The following is a 21790-nucleotide window of genomic DNA, read 5'->3' as shown; positions in this document are numbered from 1 at the left end:
AATCTTAATTACAATGCTTGAGCTAAAGTTTATACAAACAAAGCAAGCAAGCCAACCAAAGTCTTTCTCTACAAGAATTAAGAAATTAGCTCTAATTGGTATAAAAAAATTCAAAGTGTGAAATACATAAATGAAGTCTGAAATATGTAACATATCCTGAATGATCTACCAATCATATTAACGTTTTTCCTAATATGCAAATCATGTAAGAATTATAAGACTGTAATGCACCCTTTACACTCCCTGTTTATCTATTAGATTTATAAACATTTTTATAATTGAAACTGCCTCATGTAGCTATAGATACCTGTTTTGGTATGGCGTCAGACTGGCAATAGAATGGACTCTTGTACTGCCTGGTGTCCCTGGGGTTCCAGGGGCTGCCTTTATTGAATAATTACTGGCTGGTGGATTATTACCTAAAATTCATTAATAATGGGTTATTTTTTTACACATTTAAAAAAAATTATTTTATAACATTTCCAATTGAAGAAACACATATTTCCTGTTGCATATATTTTGACAAATAGAAAATATCACTTTGGACTGTTCCTGATTTAACTGCATTGGGGTAGCGGGTGGCACTAAAATCAATAAATTGTGGGTTGTTGGATTTTCTTCAGAAATTTGTTAAAAGTTCTTAGTTAAATGAAAATTTAATTTTAGGCCACACCAATTTAATTACTTGTTCGACGGACCAGCCGGCACCTATTTTTTTTTTTTAATATTCCCACTTCCCACATCCGGAAATGTAATCGTGTCCATTTCCCTCACCGTTTTTTTTGTAAATATTATAAAAAGATGTTAAAACTTGTTTTAAAATCAGCCTTACCTGTATTTAATGATTTTAAACCCATAAAGCACCCCACCACACTGTTTAAATATCTGTGTAAAAATTTGATTAAACATTAAACCCATATATCCCAAGTGGGAGTGCTCCGATATAAACATATCGTATAACAGAGGAAAATACCTGTAAATTGGTTTTCTTCCCCCTTACTTACATTCCCCATCAAAAATGTTCGTTGTCAGAATAAAGTATGCAGAACTTCTGAAGGAGAAGAGTTGCCTTCAACTGCAATTATATTGTATGCCGGCGGAAAAAAACTATCCATACCTGTTGCATTTTTATGCACCTGTCCGGATTGATTCGGGGGCCTGTTGTTCAGTAGTTATCGTTTGTTGATGTGGTTCATAGGTATTTTCCGTTTTGTATATATAATTCAGATCATTGGTTTTCCTGTTTGAATTGTGTACACTAGTAACTTTGGGGTCTATATAGCTTGCTGTTTGGTCTGGGTCAAAGCCCTGTGTAAAAGGCCGAACTATGACCTGAATTTGTTATTATCAGGTTGGGAACTAACCTCCCTCAGGCAAGGGGTCATTTTACTTTTGTAGAAAAGAAAATAGAAAAAAACAAGGATTTGTATAGTGCTACTATACAAATCCTTGGAAAAGCATATAATTTTTTACTTAAAAAGAGGAGAAATACATCATATTTGAAACAACTTTTCTAAAAGAGGGGTCCACTTATTTTGAATAATATAAAATTATATGATATGTGTTAACATGGCTAAAGTCCAGGAATATTACAAAATTTTTGGACATGTTTTGACCATTTAATACCAGATAGATATATAGTTCTTTGGGAAAATATGAACCCTTTTGTACTAAATAGTGTTTTTTACAAAAAAATATATTATAACTTATATTGACCCCTCATAAAAGGGATATTTTATAACATTGAGGGGTTGTTCCCAACCTGATGATGACTTGGATGGAGAATTGTCTCATTGGCACACATACATATACCACATCTAGTTATCCATTTATTTTTTGGTGAACAGGGAAAAAACACTTCATAAATTAAAGAAAAGTCAGAGTGCAAGTGATAAATCAAGTTTTAATATTGTCAAAACCTACTATTTTATGTTTACAAAAAAAATTTATAATCGCTCGCCTTTACTTTTCAAGCTTCGCCTCAAAAATTTGCAAATTAAATATTTTTTTATAAAAATTTTCAAATCGCTCGCTCGCCCAATTTTTGGAGTCCAAAAATCCGTAGAACAAGAAATTAAATTGGGGTGGCCTTACAGATGGTTGAGGTCTTAAATCTGGAACAACCCTTACAAAGTATACAGATATTTATTTTAACATTTGATACTACATTTATTTTCCAATTATATATTTTCTTATAGAATTAAAAAATTTGTAAGGGTTCCGCGGAACCCAGTGTCTCGCCTACTTTTGCTGTAAATCGCAAGCTTAACAAAAATGAGGAAAAAAATCAATAAAAATATTCCTCTTGATACTATCTTTTGATTGTAAGAAGCTTCTGTCCAAGTTTGGTAAAAATCCAGGATAGTTTATGAATCTAATAAATGTTTTAAAAACTTTAACTGCAGACTGTATGTAATGTTAACTGGAAGAAAAACTAAGTCCATTTAAGTAAAATACAGATACACAGGTACAAAATATTAACAAAATTTCCTTCCAGATACTAGCTTTTGATCATAAACAAGCTTCTGTCCAAGTTTGGTACAAATTTAAAATAGTATAAGAAATTAACCACAGAGTGCATGAATGTGTTGTTTCCTGGCAGAAAATCTAAGTCCATTTAAAAGTAAAATACGGAAAAAATGGATTTATTTTTTTACAAAATTTACTTCTGGATACTATCTTATGATCATAAACAAGCTTCTGTCCAAGTTTGGTGCAAACCCAGGATAGTTTGAGCAGTGTTCTCCCCAGGCCGTTTTAGAGTCGCGGTACCGCGACGCTATAATTATTTTGAAGATGCTATTTTACTTGTCCTCAATTTTGAACTTTCATCTATTATCGATTATGATCAAAAAAATTATATCACCTTTAATTGTAATCCCTTTAAGTGGACACTAAAGGCAATTAAGAGATTAAATAGCTAGGTGTTAATTGCCCTCAGGGTGATAACTGTTTGGATGCGAATATCCCAAGCTGACATTTGTGACATGACTAATACCACGTGTCTGCAATTGCCAATTTCGACATGGAAAAATGCAATCACAAAACAATTCGAAATCTACGTTTTGTATTACGAAATTTCAAAGATTGAAACGATTTTTTTTTTTTTTTAAAAGGTCGTTTATTTGTGCAACTCTCCAAAAATTACTTTCTTGCTCTTCCGGTAAATACGAGAGTGAGAATTTTGGTTTAGAGCTAAAATAATTAAGTTTAATACTTCTTTAAAAAGTTATCATAATTGGCTTTAGTTTATGTTTAATCCATTTAATGCATTAAAAGCGTCTTATTCATTCACAATCTCTTGTCAAACAATGTTTATTCTCGGACTCATTTTCGTAAATTTTTCTACGGCCGCCATTGCACATTTTTGTGTAAACTACGGATCGGAACCGGAACAGTATGACAAAAATCCGCATTTTCACGATAATGACAACAGATGGACAGTAGACAGAAAAAATATACCAAGAGAGAAAACTACGCATTAACAGACTATTTGTTAGATAACTTTGTTAAAAATACATATCATTTTGATGTAAAGATAAGAAACAACTGGGACTAATTCATTGAGTGCCATGAAACAATGAATTTCATAAACATGATAAAAAAAAGTTTTTAAATTGATTTTTTGTTTGCTACTTTATCTTTACTTGATATAATATAAAAAATAGTTAATTTTGTGTACTATATATTTAGTTTTGTATATATACAGGTTGATCTATAATGAACCATTCATTCATTTGACTTATTGTTGGGTAACTGAAACCACATATTTATTTTTATTTGGCACAAGAGGAAACAAATAATTCTGTAACTATAAATGAATAAAGAATTTAACATAAACTGAAACAACTGTTTTTGTGGTTATAGTTTAATTGTATTCTCAGTTATGAATTGAACAATATAAACTAAAACATATAAAGGAAATAGAGCATCAACGCGACGCGACAAACGACATTAAAAAAAATACAGTTATTTTTTTTACGCAAAATGTGATGCTATCCAAAATTTCTGGGGAGAACACTGAGTTTGAGAAAGTTATTAAATTTTTAAAAACTTTAACCACAGAGTGAATGTAATGTTTCCCCGCAGAAAAACTAAGAAAACTAAGTCCATTTATAAGTAAAATACAGAAAAAAGGAATTTTATTTTTGCAAACTTTACTTCTGGATACTATCTTATGATCATAAACAAGCTTCTGTCCCAGTTTGGTAGAAATCCAGTATAGTTTAAGAAAGTTATTCAAATTTTAAAAACTTTAACCACAGAGTGAATGTAATGTTTCCCCGCAGAAAAACTAAGTCCATTTATATACAAGAGGCTGTCACAACGACAGCAAACCGGATTTATTAACATTTATTTGTGTCCTGGCAATATCACAAGAACCATTACTGATGAATGGTGAAAGTGAAAATCGTCAATATCAAATTTGACCTCCATTTTGTCATCAGTATCAACATATTAAAATTTGAAAAGCTTAGATTGAATGGTTCATGAGTAAATGCAACAACCTGAATGGAAACGCCATTTTACGATCTTTCAAGAACCATAACTCCTGAACGGTAAAAGTCAAAATCGTCATTATTGAACTTGACCTCTATTTTGTCATCCGTAACAACATATTAAAATTTCAAAAGCTTTGGTTGAATGGTTCATGAGAAAATGCACGGACACGACGGGAAACACCATTTTTCAATCTTTCAAGAACCATAACTCCTGAACGGTAAAAGTCAAAATCGTCATTATTGAACTTGACCTCCATTTTGTCATCAGTAACAGCATATTAAAATTTCGGAAGCTTTGGTAGAACAGTTCATGCATAAATGCACGGACACGACTGGAAACTCCATTTTTCAATCTTTCAAGAACCATAACTCCTGAACGGTAAAAGTCAAATTCGTCATTATTGAGCTTGACCTCCATTCTTTCATAAGTAACAACATATTAAAATTTGGGAAGCTTTGGTAGCACAGTTCATGCGTAAATGCACGGACAACTCCATTTTTCAATCTTTCAAGAACCATAACTCCTGAACGGTAAAAGTCAAAATCGCCATTATTGAACTTGACCTTCGAATAGTTGTCAGTAATAACATATTAAAATTTTAAAAGCTTTGGTTGAACGGTTCATGAGTTAATGCACGGACAACATTTGATTGCCGCCCGCCCGCCGTACATCCCCAAATCAATAACCGACATTTTTGTCATAAAAATCCGGTTAAAAATACAGAAAAAATGGAAATTTATTTTTACAAAATTTACTTCTGGATACTATCTTATGATCCTAAACAAGCTTCTGTCCAAGTTTGGTAGAAATCCAGTATAGTTTAAGAAAGTTATTAAAATTTCAAAAACTTTAACCACAGAGTGAATATTTGTGGACGCCGCCGCCGACGACGGAATGTAGGATCGCTTAGTCTTGCTTTTTCGACTAAAGTCGAAGGCTCGACAAAAACCTTCAATTTCTTTAAAAAGCCAGAAATTTGGAGATTTGATGTATCAAATAATCAAGTAGTATCAGTGAAAACTTTGACTAAAGTAGTAATAATAATAATAATTCTTTATCTAAAGAGGGTTACACAGTTAGCTGTAAAGCTAATCTTCCCTGAGGCCCTCATGAAATACAATGAAATATAACAAACAATTACAAAATATCAAACAGACACACATACATGAATAATGAAATAAAAAATTATGAAATATACAATTTTCAAAACAGGTAAAAGTTACAAATTCATTTCTTAAACTATACTGGATTTCTACCAAACTGGGACAGAAGCTTGTTTATGATCATAAGATAGTATCCAGAAGTAAAGTTTGCAAAAATAAAATTCCTTTTTTCTGTATTTTACTTATAAATGGACTTAGTTTTTCTGCGGGGAAACATTATTCATACATGCAGACTTTTAGTACGTTCAGGTATTTCACATCCAATTTTTTATGGTAATATTCTTTATAAAGCACAAAGGTGTCAGTATTCACCTCAGAAACTTACAAAACCTTTGAATAGACTTATTAAGAAGGGATATAATTACGATACTGTTGTCAAGTCATTAAAGATTGCATATTTTGGCGTTAATATTGAGTCATTGATAAGGTCTTTGCATCGGAACTAAACACATTTATTCTAAAAACAGTTGTTGGCATGACACAGGTTATGTTCTTCTCATATATGTTATGATGGTATGATACTAAACCCCTAACGGGAAGGATTGTGCCTGATGTTCATATGATGAAATCATAATCTTTCAGTCAGTTTAGTTGAAGTCTGGAGCTGGCATGTCAGTTAACTGCTAGTAGTCTGTTGTTATTTATGTATTATTATCATTTTGTTTATTTTCTTTGGTTACATCTTCTGACATCAGACTCGGATTTCTCTTGAACTGAATTTTAATGTGCGTATTGTTATGCGTTTACTTTACTACATTGGTTAGAGGTATAGGGGGAGGGTTGAGATCTCACAAACATGTTTAACCCCGCCGCATTTTTGCGCCTGTCCCAAGTCAGGAGCCTCTGGCCTTTGTTAGTCTTGTATTATTTTAATTTTAGTTTCTTGTGTACAATTTGGAAATTAGTATGGCGTTCACTATCACTGGACTAGTATATATTTGTTTAGGGGCCAGCTGAAGGACGCCTCCGGGTGCGGGAATTTCTCGCTACATTGAAGACCTGTTGGTGACCCTCTGCTGTTGTTTTTTATTTGGGCGGGTTGTTGTATCTTTGACACATTCCCCATTTCCATTCTCAATTTTATATATGACATGTATAGTATTAGTAAATCTTATCACGATAAATAACTGACCTTGTCTGAAGTTAGAGCCTGTGTTCTGTGGAGGTCTACTATTATAGGCTGAAGTGGGCCCTACAAAGAACAAACAATAGATAGATTCACAATTTGCAACCGACAAACAAGTATTGTGGATTCATTTATTTTTGGGGTACCAATTTTTATGGATTAAAGCAATCTTGCGTTTTCGTGGATATCTGATTTCGTGGTTTTGCTGAAATCTGTACACAAGCCTATAGAAAATGTGTTATTTGTTGAAGGTTAATTATGTGGTTCACTTTTTCCCATGAAATTATTTGAAATTGGTATCCAACGAATAATAATGAATCTGCCCACAGTAATACAAGTAATAATACCATTACAATTCAATAAATAGTAATAATATGGTACACAGCAGGGGATTCAAGTTATAAAACTATGACACAGATATAGGTGTTCCAAGTGTATTTTTAAGAATAAAGCAAATGTTAAAATCATAATGAAAATACTCTGACATTTGATGTCAATAAACAATTACTGAAGGGGAAGGGCCAAATAATCTCTATGCAAATGCTATTTCAACTGCATACCATAAACTATTGACTTATCATCAGTGGTTCCCCTTTTCCCAATCTAAACACAATCTTTTAAAAACAAGTAAACTTTGCAAAAATATCAATTTGTTTCACTCTATAAGTTACCTGTCAGAGAAGCCATGTGCTTACTAAGTAATTGATTGGGGTGTAATGTCAGTTTCAGCACTTTTGACTACCGGTATATCATGTGGTCATTTTTGGTGTGCCAGGAGAGAATCACAACCATGTACCTTCAGCAGGAAAACTGTCAATCTTAGACAAAGAAGAATGGGTATAACACACATGCAGGGTTTGAAGTGTTGACACAAGTGATACAGTGCATAAACTATTTTTCTCTAATTCTTACTCAATTTAACCTTTTCTGACCTGTAGATTATTTTTATTTAATCAATGTGTGGTTCTTGTGATCTCAGTTCTTCATTTGTCAAAATTCAATTATGACACCAAATTTTCTTGCAAAATTCCTATTGTGACATTATGAACTCAATGCAGTGGTAGAACCTTTATCAAACATTCAGCTACTAAGGCTCCTGTTTACTTCACGTATAACCTGCATGTTTTATGGACAACTCTTTACAAGTAAAATATTACTTGCCTTAAATCACATGAATTTATCAACTTTCTCATTTACATGCGACTTCCACTAGAAAAACCAAAGAGCTATCAAGCCCGCTTACTGCCTATGATGCCTGTCAACAGCTATTATTATTGACTAGATCGATTTTATAGACATTCTACATTCAAAATAGCTGTCGTATTTCAAAGTTGCTGTCAATCAGTTATTTTTGCCGTCTGCAGTTAAAATCGTCTTTCCGCTCGGCAGATTTGACCTTTACCTTTTAATCCCTCTGATACCATCAGATAACGACGGTCCTTTAACAGACGTCCGTTTAATTGAGAAGTTAAATCTCGCGATCGGTATCGTGAACGTTGTTTTTAATTTAAAGTTTTTGCAATTATATATATATAATGTTCATGATGTTTATGTGGTATCTTTCAAATTAATACAAATTATTATATATATGGTTCGGAAGACTTTGAAAATTATTCGAAATCGGTAAAATCATCCTAAAGTTTTAACACCATTTTTAAATTCATAATTTTAGTACCTTGACGATTATGTTAAATTGTTTCCCCCCAGGCATATACAATCAACCTTGTGAATGGAGTTCACATCAAAGGAGATTGTCATTCGACAAGTAGGAGAGTTAATTGCTTAATCCAGGTGAAAAAAGTTTTTTGATAGCGGCGATCCTTTTTTGATAATAATTAAATGTTCTAGTTTCGTAATGATATTAGTATTGAAATGTTTCAAATGAATTTTAAATTATAAATTGTTAATTATGGAATACGCATTTTTTACCAGTCAGGAACCATGATAGCGTATAATTTGTTTTCTTTATCAAACAGATTATTTCCACTTTTAAATTTCATAATTGAGATTTGTCCGACTGTAAAACTTTACCATAGATTCGTTTTAAATAGCGTAATAATCAATTAGAATATAAATACAAATTCCGTTGCCGTATTTACTGATCATCGTCTTTTCTTGATTTTAGGTGTCTATTGAATGGTATGTGAACAATAAACAGGCACGTGAAATTTTGTCAGATATCTAATTACTATCAGACATATAATTCTGCAATAAAATGTCTCTGTCCAAATTTTGACAGAAGAATAAAATGCCTTTAAGTGGCATTTGATTTTGTTCAAAATTTTTATTCACATACCTGTCTATTTGCATGTTAATAGTTTTGTTCATGTTCGATAAAATTTCCTTATCTAACCAGGAACATATATATTCCCAGATCTAACACATGTTTTTTATAATTTCGGGGTGAATGAAATTTCCTTTAACAAAGTTGATTTACCAGTATTTAGTAAGGTCTCCATCTCATGTTTATAAGCATACGCATTGTGAGTAAAGTTAATTCACAGAATCTGTGTATTCCTTCAGTAATCCCCAATTTTGATTGCGGTTTTCTTAAAAGAAACAACCTATTGTATTTGAAAAAGTACGGTAATTGGACAAAGTTGTTGTTTTACTATTCATATACGCATGCTATGTTCTGTAGCGTTTTTCGGGGTTGTCAGTATGACCAAGGAGATTATATGAGAAGGTCTCATATAACCTCCTTGGTATTATATATTAGTTTATTTTAAAGTATTAGTTCGTGTTCTAAAATTTTAATAAATTTCAAAATGTACTACTTTGAATCCTGTATTATTCACCTTTCTTAATGAAAAAGATTTATTTTTACCAAGGAGGTCATATAACTTCCTTGTTTTTACATTTAATCATTATTTGAAATATATATAACATAACTTTATATATCAGTATCTTAGACTGCTAGTTCTTCACGTAAATTGCTAACTTTTAATCTAACTATTAAACATTGCTTATAATTAAATTGAATGGGGTCAAGCTATTTTTTCTTTTATTCCTTAAATTTTATTCTATTTTACATTTTGTTGTACCGTTTTATATCTCAGTTAAAGAAGATTGTGTTTGTTAAAATTGTTCTCAAGCTGTCAGTAGTTTTCTTTTGACTTTATCGTGTATATATGTATATAAAGAAGAACATCAATACACTAGTTGATAGCCGCCAGTGGTGGATTGACCCGGGCATAGGCCGGGGGCATAATTGGCACGTGTTGAGGAGACAAATTGGAAAGAAACAAAATGAATGATTGTCGATAGTTTAACGTCCAGTGGCAAATATTTCATGCATGTTTCACTGGACGAGGATATCAACTGGCAGAAGAATGAAAAAATAAAGTGGAATGGTAAAAAACAAATACGATATAGCAGAGACATATAATACAATATGTCTCTGGATATAGTAATATGGAAACGAATAAAATATTTAAATGGTTTACATGGTGCCCCTAGGCATACGAGGTTCTGGTCCGCACATACAATCAATTTCTTAAAAAATGTGGGTCCCCCCAATTTTTTATATAAAAATTGTCACGCGTAAAATGTACATTATGTAATTTGAAAATTAGCCTTATTTGTATACAATTAATTTGGTTTATAAAATTTATGAAATTTAATTACATAATCTTAATCTATAAAATCTATAATCCCTTTTTTTGATGAAAATTTAATAATTTCATGCACGAAATTTTATACATCTTAGTGGTCAACAGATGTAGCTTGACCTTTAACTTGACATTGCTCAGTTTGTTCGCCTAAAATTAGCTGACACCAATTATCTTCTTGCACGAGAATTTCATACGGCGGCAAAATTCATGTAACAGTAAACTTAGGTGACCTTACTAAATGACCGTGGGAAAATCAATTCAGTGTTACATTCCATGTGTAATAATCGAGGCTCTTGAGGGTCCATTTGCAATTAATTTATGAAAGTCTAAATTATAATCCTTTTTCAAATACATAAAATATGTCTTCTTTAACTATTTATATTTTATTAGTCAACTCAATGGCGTATGTAAGATATACAAGTCCATGAACAACAATATTCATTACGGTGCATGTCGTGGAGATCGTACCAATTATATTCAATTATTATTTTAACTTATAAATCTCTAAAAGTTACAAAAGTCGAGTGTGTGAGTTGCTAAGGTAGAGTTCCAAGTTAGTGAGCTATCTGCGGACTAGGATGTATTTTTTAAAAAAGGCAGGAGGAGCTAATTGGAAAAAATGCAGAACAGAGATACGACTAAAAAAAATGCCGGACATTTACTTTTATTTCACCCCAACCCCCTTTTTTAAAAAGAAACAATTATGTGGTAGCCCCCTTCTGAAAGTCGAGTTGTGAGTTACAAAAACATTTATACCTTCTCCAATTTTTTAATTTCCTATATTTAATCAGTCGTCAGAGTTTTCAGGTTTACTTCGCATTTAAAAACAAAGCATGCGTGCGGTGACCTAAAGTTGTTAATATCTGTGTCATTTTGGTCTCTTGTGGACATATGTCTCATTGGCAATCATACCACATCTTTTTTTGCATGAGGCTGGGTACTGGTATTTTGATGGCAGGTTTTAAGAGTTGTTTGAGACTTATCTTTACTTCCTTTTGACGATAAACTTCTATCCAAGAATACAAATCTTTATTTTCAAGTTAGTAAAAATTATTAATACTTTACCCACAGCATGCCGAAAAATGCGTAAAATACGGATGCAATATTTGCCACTCCACGTTCAGATATCCCAATTAAAGATGTATACCAACATTATCAACATATATTTGTACCTATTTAAAAAAAACAGCTCAGTAGATTTCACCTGCCAATTAATCTTAAGCTGTATAAACTAATACAACTGTACCATTGCAATCAACGAAACTAGGATGAAGTCCAAACAAAAAAGAATCAACAATATAGTAAATCATTCTATAAGCAAGCATCATAAATTGTTAGAGATACACCATTTGTTTTAATGGTTTTCCTTATTTTCACGCACACCTAGCTTTTGGCGTAACTCTCAACCCGACTTTCGTAACTCGCATCATAACTTTTGTTTTTCTCAACTCGATTCCCCGCAACAATCGGCACGCAAAATAAGTTCATTTAAATGTTTTTCGTATATATTTTATTTGATACCAATATTGACTTAATATATTACTTCGATGGTCTTATTCGTCTACATACTGTCAGTCAGTCAGTCTCACTTGCGGACAAACTTTTCACGTTCTAATATTATACATTAAAGTAGTATGCTATACAAACAATAAGTTTAACTTTATTATTTAAACGTTGATCTGGAATCAATTTAATTGAAAAATTAAAGTCGCAGAAATCTTGAGATACTATCAATGTGGCATTATACACAACACAAATTAGCGCACATAGAAGACTTGTTGCGACACCTAACATATTACAGGTAATATACATGTAGCTGTCGGTAATTCGAAAATGTCGAGGAAAACTCGCACTAAATTCAAATAGCCGTAAATGTCAAGGAAGACTGATTTTGGGGTGTTACTAATTACAATGACTTTAACTAATCCGAATAATTCAGTCGTTTATATTACGCTGATCTACGATAACCTCGCAAGTAGGAGAGGACCATTTCGGGGAGGGACCGAATTATTCGGATTCACAAAATAATGATGTGTATAGCAAGAGACTTGTGAATTTTTTTTGTGCTAATAAATATTATCTAAAGTATAATTTAAACATTTTAAAACCATATAATTTACATATGTTTTTTTTAGGTATGCTATAGTTATGCATGAACTTATTTAACTAAGAACAAATATTGACATAGGAATAACTGTTTTCAGATGTATATGACAAAAACAACATAATTAAATTGAAGTCGAATTTCAGGGTTGAAAATTTGTAAGGGTTCTGCGGAACCCACATCTTCGCTTGCCAAGGATTACGATCCACTCCCGTTTTCTCCACGTCGGCACCGTGGAGAGAACGGGAATGGATCGTAACCCTTAGCTAACAAAGATGCGGAACCCAGTGTCTCGCCTACTTTTGCTGTTAACAAAAATGACGAAAAAAAATCAATAAAAAAATTCCTCTTGATACTATCTTTTGATTGTCAGAAGCTTCTGTAAAATATAAAAAAAAAATGTGGTATGATTGCCAATGAGACCTCTGTCCACAAAAAACCAAAATAACACAGACATTAACAACTATAGGTCAACGTACGGCCTTCAACAATGAGCAAAGCCCATACCGCATAGTCTGCTATAAAAGGCCCCAATATGACAATGTAAAACAATTCAAACGAGAAAACTAACAGCCTAATTTATAGAAAAGTTAACGAAAAAAAAATTGTATCACATACACAAACGACAACCCCTGAATTACAGGCGCCGGACTTGGTACAGACACATACATAAATAATGTGGCTAAAGGCTTTGCTCATTGTTGAAGGCCGTACGGTGACCTATAATTGTTAATGTTTGTGTCATTTTGGTCTTTTGTGGATAGTTGTCTCATTGGTAATCATACCACATCTTTTTTTTTTTAAAGTTTGGTGGAAATCAAAGATAGTTTTTATCAGAATTTTAAAAACTTTAACCACAGAGTGAATATTTGCGGACGAAGCAGACGGAATAGAGGATCGCTATGTTTCGCGTTTTCATCGTAGGCTCGCCAAAAATGGGGCTGGGCCTTTGCTGATAGAATATTTATTTCAACTATGGATATTTATTACAAGCGCTGCAATCATCTTCACTTTCCATGCCTCATTTTAAGCCCATTTTTATGGGCATTGTGTATTCTGGTCTGGAGGTCCGTTACGGTCTGTCTGTCCGTTCATTCGTTTCTTTTTCCCTCAGTCTTCCCCGCTTCAACTTAAAAACTTTGGTCGTGGTTGTTTTTGTTGTTTTGATGTCAACCCAAAATCAACTTGAAACTGAGTACACATGTTCCCTGTGATATGATCTTTTAATTTCAATGCCAATTTTAAGTTTTTTACTCCCATCTTCACGGTCTACTGGTACTGAACATAGAAAATGATAGTGCGGATGGGGCATCCGTGTACTATCACATTTTCTTGTTGTTTATGTAAAAACAAAGATTTGTACAGCAAGCTGGACTATGTAAAAAGTAGTTGTTGTTACGTCTTGCATTATTAAATTTTGGTTTTATATTTTTATATTTTTATCCAAAATACTCTCGAAATTGATACCCATCTTTATTTTCGGACGGCCTCTTTTACTGGACACGACTCTATTGTTTTCTATCGTCTTCGACATGCATGAAATAGTTTCCACTAGGGACGCAACCAACAATCAATCAACCAACCCAACGTTTTGATTTTTTTCCGTCTATTGTTATGGACGACATAAAAAAATTAACCAAGGATACACAATTGAAATCAAATATTTTTTTTTTTTGATCCTACATAGAATTTTTGATGTCGACCCTTACGCTTACGTATACGTTATTGTATCATCTTTAGGAGAAACCAGCCTGTTCACAAGGCGGAGCTTCCATTTGAATTTTAAGGGGGTGGCTTAGATGAAAAATAATGGGTTTTTTTGCAAAGCTGTCTGTCCAGCAAATGTTTCTTCCTCATAACTCCTGTCCTGCATTTTTCTTATTTCCAGCCTTGCTGCGTGAAAGAACTGGTGTACACAACCGTAGAATTGTACACAAAATAGCTGTGCATTGCCCGTCGATGGGGACAATCGGTCATGCGTTACATTTAAAGCTTTCATCATACCGGGGTATTGACAGATATTACTTTTGTTGTAACATTCTAATCGGTATAACTGCATTCAATAAAGTTTAGTTATTATACCCCACGCAACGGGTTGCGGAGGGTATAATGTTTTTGACCCGTCCGTCCGTCCGTCAGTCCTGTTTCTTGTCATCTCAACTCCTCTCAAACCACACAACAGAATTTCACGAAATCCTTTTCAGATGATAAGGACATACTATGTAGTTGTGGATATCGACGGGAAATTGCGATTCAATTTTTTTCTAGGAGTTACGCCCCTTTGAACTTATTTACTTTAATGTACTACTGTAACAGTTTGTCATCGCAACTCCTCTCAAACCACTCAACAGAATTTCACGAAACCTTTTCAGATAATAAGGACATACTATGCAGTTGTGCATGTCGACGGGAAATTGCGATTCAATTTTTTTCTAGGAGTTAAGCCTCTTTGAACCTATTTTCTTTAATGTACTTCTGCAATAGTTTGTCATCGCAACTCCTCTCAAACCACACAACAGAATTTCACGAAACCTTTTCAGATGATAAGGACAAACTATGTAGTTGTGCATATCGACGGGAAATTGCGATTCAATTTTTTTCTAGGAGTTACGCCCCTTTGAACTTATTTACTTTAATGTACTACTGCAACAGTTTGTCATCGCAACTCCTCTCAAACCACACAACAGAATTTCACGAAACCTTTTCAGATAATAAGGACATACTATGTAGTTGTGCATATCGACGAGATTTTGTTTCTCCAGTGAAAATATGAAGAAGTGGGGTATATGAGCGTGCTCACAAAGGTTCTTTAATTTTGTACAGGTTCAATAATATGTACGATAGCCGACATACTTGACATGTATGCATGGTATAGTTACCACTGAACGCATATAAAACAAATATTAGTAACATACTCAAAAAAGAATTTTTTAATATATTAGCGATTAATTATATGAGTGGCGAGGTACAAGTTATAATCTTTATAGAGAAAAGCTCTCGGTTACAAAGAAAACAATACCATGGCAAACAAGAGTGTATGAAATTTGGGCTAGAAAAAGAAAAATCGAACTTATAGCTCGGTAATATCAGATAACAACGAGTATGGTTTTTCTTTACTTTTTCCATATGATAGCCAATGACAATAGTAGATGCACTTGGGCAAATATCAAACTAGTCCCGACTATGAAAGAAATATTTGCCACTGGACGTTTTAAGCAGCAACAATGTAATTATATTTAAAGTATAAAATCCCCGTTATAACATCTCTGTATTTGGCTTTCGACACATACAAAACTTCTTTTTTTTAATTTAGCACCGAATTCATATTTTAATGCATTTTACAAAGACGGTGATAAAGACAATGCTGCAGGTTGCTAAAAACTTTCATTTTGGGCAGAGAGATCTATGTTTTACATAGACCAGTTTAAATTATCTCTTCATTCAAAGGACTTGTATATAATTGGGAAATATATTGAAACTGAACTGAATATATTGATATCAAAATAACATTGTAAATAAAATATGAAAAAAATCATGTGTTTGATTTTCTACGATAATTTTGTCTTATTTGGTTAAATGGAAATTTCTTTTCAATCTATCAGATTTAAACGCTACTTTGTGTATGATTGATAAAATACACGAGAATGTGAAGCAGGATAAAATGTGTTACATATCAGTGAGAACTAAACAATCAAACACAACATAAAACAAAATAAATGTAACCCCGTACTCAGTCTATCCAATAACCAAAAAGCAAGGTGATCCCTAGCGTTTTCACTTTACAGTTCTGGCATAAAAAAAAATCCACTTTTATTAATATTGTATTTCAATATCTAGGCCTTCCTTAATGCATTAATGTCAGTTAATTATCATCATCTCCTATTGTTTTACCATGTTTTCTTCTGTACTGCAGTGACTAACCCCTTTACGACCTGACGTGAAGTATTTTCCGCTAGACCTAATTAGCTAGAGAGCTAATTAATTGAAAACAGACAAGGCAAAACCTATGCTGCATGAAAAGGCAGTCATGAAATTCCAATATGTATATTTGTATTTTTAATTAAAAACTGGACTTGTACTGTACATTAGACGGGACTGACCTGTCACCACGCCTGTCACTCGTATCCATACGATGATCTGTAAATGTTCTTGAAGTCGTCTTTTTTCGGTCACCAATTTTGTACATTGAGTGTTGGTTTTTTTTAGAATGACAGAAAAATATTCAATAATTTCATTTATTTTCGAATAAATAATATATAAGATCTTGTTTATTTACGAATTGATGCCCGCAGTTGTATTTTAAAAAAATAAATCGCTCAATCGGCTGATTATCACCAAAAAGGATAATGTATGGTCAGTAATTGTTCTGACACAGGAGCGGATCCAGAATCTCGTTGTCTGGGGACACCATAAATCGTTTCTATATTTCTATATCTTTTTTTATTTCGTTATACTATTTATCTTAATATTTTCCTGCCAATTGATCTGTATTATAATCGTCCATAACATATATCAAATATCTGCCACTGGACGTTGAACAACCAAGCACTATCCATGATCAATCATTATGCTCTTTATAGTTCATCACCTCTATTCTATTATCTATATTGTTTTGATATCGCTCCCAGACTTACTTGTTGGCACATTTTTCTTATATCTGTAAATACCTTCAAATCCTTATAAATGATGACCTATTCATATCCTCATGCATGTATGTTGTGCATGGTAATTTAGAAACCTAAAATATAACTGTATGCTTGGGCTTTTAAGAGAAATGTATAAGTCCAAGATTGTGTTACAAATTAGATCTTCTGAAAATAAAATACATTTTATTAATGATTATTTATGAGGAAATGTCAATTTATTTTTACTGGACCGGGAGGAAAGAGGGGAGACAGTTGTAAAATAAATTGAAAATTGTTCTCGAAAATAAGAGAAATACGACGTTCGACATTACACATATATTTGTACCTATTCATTAAAACACAGATCAGAAGTTTCACTTGGTAGTCGATCTTTATCTGTATTGTATTATAAACAAATACAAATTCTTACTGTTCAAATCAACATGTACATGTATTTTACACCAAAGCTTTTGCAAAGAGACATTACACACAGGTGTCCATATTTACCGTGACACCCTCTGGTGAGTTTACATAGATCATGTGGACGCTGGTATTAATTAACTGCCAGTTAAAGAGTGGTTAATTTCTGCTCTAGATGAGAAGATACAGAAGCAATAAAATCATATTATATTTTTTTGTGTGACATGAACTGATTTCCACAGCAACTAGATAGAAGTAGAAACCAAACATTGTCCGACATAAACCGCCTGACAAAAGTTTATGTTAACTTTTTTTTTGACTTTTTTTCTTTCTCCTTTTGTCTATTTCCTCTATCCATTAAACGTTAAAAAGGCATCACAGTATAATTGTTCCAGACAGTATGAGTTTTTGGACTGTACGCGTACAATGTGGACCGTATGCATACTTTTTGAAAATACTCATACGCTCGGACCGTGTCAAGTTTTTTCTTTTCTGCCGTCTCTATCTTGTTTGTTTTCTCCTTCTTTCCTTCATTGTACGTTTATGTAGGATTGTATTGTATTATGGAAATGGGGAATGTGTCTGACTAAAATTAAGAAATTAGTCAAGTTTATTAGTTACAAATGCGTATAACAGATCAGCATAACTTAACTCTCAAATTAATATAAAAAAGTTCAATTGTAATTGAAATAAAAACTGTACATTTTAACTATTCAAAAAAGTCACGCTAATTAAATATGTCAATCTCTTGTATTTAGCATGTCGATCAGTAATACATTAATTGAATTATGAAGATTTCGGAAGTAAACACAATGTAGGAGGACATTTTTTTTTAATATTTAGCAACTTTACAAAAAAAATGCAAATTCAAAGGAACATGCATGATCTGCAAACATGTAAATGTTAAAAAAAATATTAATAAAATTGAGAATGGAAATGGGGAATGTGTCAAAGAGACAACAACACAACCATAGAAAAAACAACAGCAGAAGGTCACCAATGTAGCGAGAAATTCCGAAATTACGTTACTTGTGGTAGCAAGTGTCACTGTAGGCGAGAGTACCAAACTAGGATTCGGAACAATAATACAAATAATATCAATTTGTAAAACTAAAAATAAAGATTGTGATAAGGTTTGTTTAAATTTAACCCATATGATCAGCTCGTACTGGACCGTACGCGTATACTCATACGGTCCGACCGTACGATTATACGCATACGGTCCAAATACTGTGGATCATAATCACATTTGATTTATTTACGCTTGGTAACTGAACATAAACTTCACTGATTATTGTAACATGATTGAAGAATATACGTGAATGGTGTGAGAATGCAAAATACATTCTGAGGTGACGAAAGTTTATTTAACAGCAATACACACGTCGGTTTTGGTTGAAAAATAAAACAATATGTGCATAGTAAAAAAATACAGGCCATCGATTTATGCTTGACTACATGACACACAATTGCATACTTATTTAACATTTATTGTAGGCCCGTCTTTCTGGAAACTTTTAATTTTTAGTCCATTTTCTCTATTAATTGGTACTTTTCCTTTATACATAAAGTTGTTGGACTATTATTCTTTGCAGTTAGTGTTTGATAAGCATTATGTTATAATCGCATTCTGAGGAATGACTAAGTTCTATCTTTCTTTTCGGAAGTGACGAAGACTGAAGTTTTTAACGGCTAGACACCTTTTACGCTGTCGGTTTTGTTAATTGAAAGTGTGTATTGTATAGTCTATCGTTCACACCTCCACATCAAATTGATCCAATTAGAAATAAGCAATAATAGTATATATTGTTACACGGACCAATCAAATGTGGGTGTAGGTGGGGCATGTTTTTTTTTTGGGGGGGGGGGGGGTTTTATATATTAAAACAAATACCGGGAATGTCGCATTACGTTTAAAACCTTTTTCACAAACAATTAAGTAATATAAACAGTTTCTGTTTATTTCGTGTACTTCTCTTCATGGATATTATACTCGTCTTGACCAAAGAACAGATGAATAGATTTTAACAATAGAGTTTTCCGGCAAGATTCAAGTAAATAATTATTAAAGCAAGTAATACAACGTGCATACTATGATAGTAGAACTATAGAAAGCATATACGTGTATGAAGGAGTTTGAAAAGATTTCTGTAATATTTCAGTATAAAATAGGTTTCTCGTGTAGACTTCTTTGTGGAAATCATAGAGTTTAAAATATTTATATTTCTCACGATTTCCATTCTCAATTTTTTATGTCTGTAAACTGTGAGCCTCTGACATAAAATTTGATAAATTGACATCTCGGCTTCTAATAACCAATTAGGGAAAAGAAAGCATGTAATATATTAACTTTATTTGATTGCATCTGATTGAAGATGTTTTCCTAGGAAAATACACTAACTAATTATTCATTCACATGAACATCTCCGTATTATATTCGGTAATACTTTTGAATATTGTACGCTACATATACATGCATTCTAATCTAAACAGAATAAAATAATGTTAGTCAAATAAAGACAAGTCTGCTCTGTTCTATCATAAAACGATACTGTTAGTCAACGTAAACAATTTCAAATTAAAAAATCAAACAATTGTAAAACAAGAAAATAACAGGCATGTGATTTATTGCAATATTTAGGTTATTCGGTCTATATAATTCACTCAAATCTGATGTTTGAATCCGAATTATGAAATGTTAAAAAACACTTTCATAAAAAAAATCGCGTGCCTGTTAAATGCGCACATACCTATATGTGTACCTAAAGCAACAGAAAAAAAATTGTTAATAATGATACTAAGTCTTTCAATTGAATATCTTTATATTAAACGTATGATTAAATGTACGACTTCAGCAATATGAATCCTTTCAATAATGTTAATTTATATAAATCAATTAACTATTTCAACATTCCTTCATTATACAACTTTTTTTTATTACACTGTCATTGAAATTGACAAATAGCCGCTCCTACTAATTAAGGTGGTTTCCTTTGATGTGAATTAAACTCAGGTAGGTCTGCTTTTGAAAACAACTCATAAGCTTTGGACGATGTTTACTTGTGGTAATTAAGAATATAAAGAACAAATGTGACTTTTTCAATTCTTTTGAGCGGTTAATTTTAAATCTTAAATATTAAAATTTGCATTCATGATAATTGTATTAATTTGAAAGAAATACCACATATAAACATTACTTATATAGTTATTGTAATAACTTTAACAACGTTAACGTTCACGATATCGATCACGAGATTTAACTTCTTATAATTAATTAAACGGACGTCTGTTAAAGGGCCGTCGTTATCTGATGGTATCAGAGGGATTAAAAGGTAAAGGTCAAATCTGCCGAGCGGAAAGACGATTTTAACTGCAGACGGCAAAAATAACTGATTGACAGCAACTTTGAAATACGACAGCTATTTTGAATGTAGAATGTCTATAAAATCGATCTAGTCAATAATAATAGCTGTTGACAGGCATCATAGGCAGTAAGCGGGCTTGATAGCTCTTTGGTTTTTCTAGTGTTCTTCCACCATAATTGTTCAGTAATATAAACATTTTTTTTACATTTCATAATAGATGTCAGATGGTCCAGTACAATGTTAACATGTTTAATAGCTTACCATTTGATGTATTTGATGGTTGTTCTTTTTTAACAGGGGACTGTGCTTGTGCTACAGGCTGTCCATTGGGTTGTGCTGCATCTACAATACATTAATATAATTTAATTTTGGATGTAAAGCGTCTTCCGATTGCCTGACATTAAAATTGAAAATGTAAATGGGGAATGTGTCAAAGAGACAACAACCCGACCATAGAAAAAACAACAGCAGAAGGTCACCAACAGGTCTTCAATGTAGAAATTCCCGCACCCAGAGGCGTCCTTCAGCTGGCCCCTAAACAAATATATACTAGTTCAGTGATAATGAACGCCATACTAATTTCCAAATTGTACACAAGAAACTAAAATTTAAGTAATACAAGACTAACAAAGGCCAGAGGCTCCTGACTTGGTATTGTTTAGTTTATCAGCTCATAGACATAATTTTGTCATGTGACATTGATGGCATCAACATTTTTTCATGATTTACTCAGGTTTAAAATGGAATTAAGAATTAAATTATAATGACTGTAATATTTTTTTTGTCTATTCGAAATATCATAAAAAATGTGGTGCACACTTTAAAAATTCAGTGTGCACCACATTTTTGATTTTATTTCTTCAGACAAAT

The 21790-nt window shown here is 32.5% G+C and overlaps 1 protein-coding gene across 2 annotated transcripts in view; it reads right to left on the bottom strand.

Moving 5' to 3' along the window:
- LOC139527019 (replication protein A 70 kDa DNA-binding subunit-like) overlaps positions 1-21790 on the bottom strand; it is a 55186-nt gene that overhangs the window by 27913 nt on the left and 5483 nt on the right. Inside the window, exons 6-8 of one of the 2 annotated variants that reach the window (XM_071322258.1) lie at positions 21182-21262; positions 6799-6858; positions 308-419 (exon numbers count right to left, since the gene is read on the bottom strand). In XM_071322258.1, the coding sequence (XP_071178359.1) occupies positions 308-419; positions 6799-6858; positions 21182-21262 (253 nt within the window). Of the gene's footprint in view, positions 1-307; positions 420-6798; positions 6860-21181; positions 21263-21790 lie in introns of both variants that reach the window. The other variant, XM_071322259.1, reaches the window with a different exon arrangement.

This window comes from Mytilus edulis, chromosome 6, assembly GCF_963676685.1.
Source record: "Mytilus edulis chromosome 6, xbMytEdul2.2, whole genome shotgun sequence".
Lineage (NCBI taxonomy): Eukaryota > Metazoa > Mollusca > Bivalvia > Mytilida > Mytilidae > Mytilus > Mytilus edulis.
This window is presented reverse-complemented; position numbering and strand designations above follow the sequence as displayed.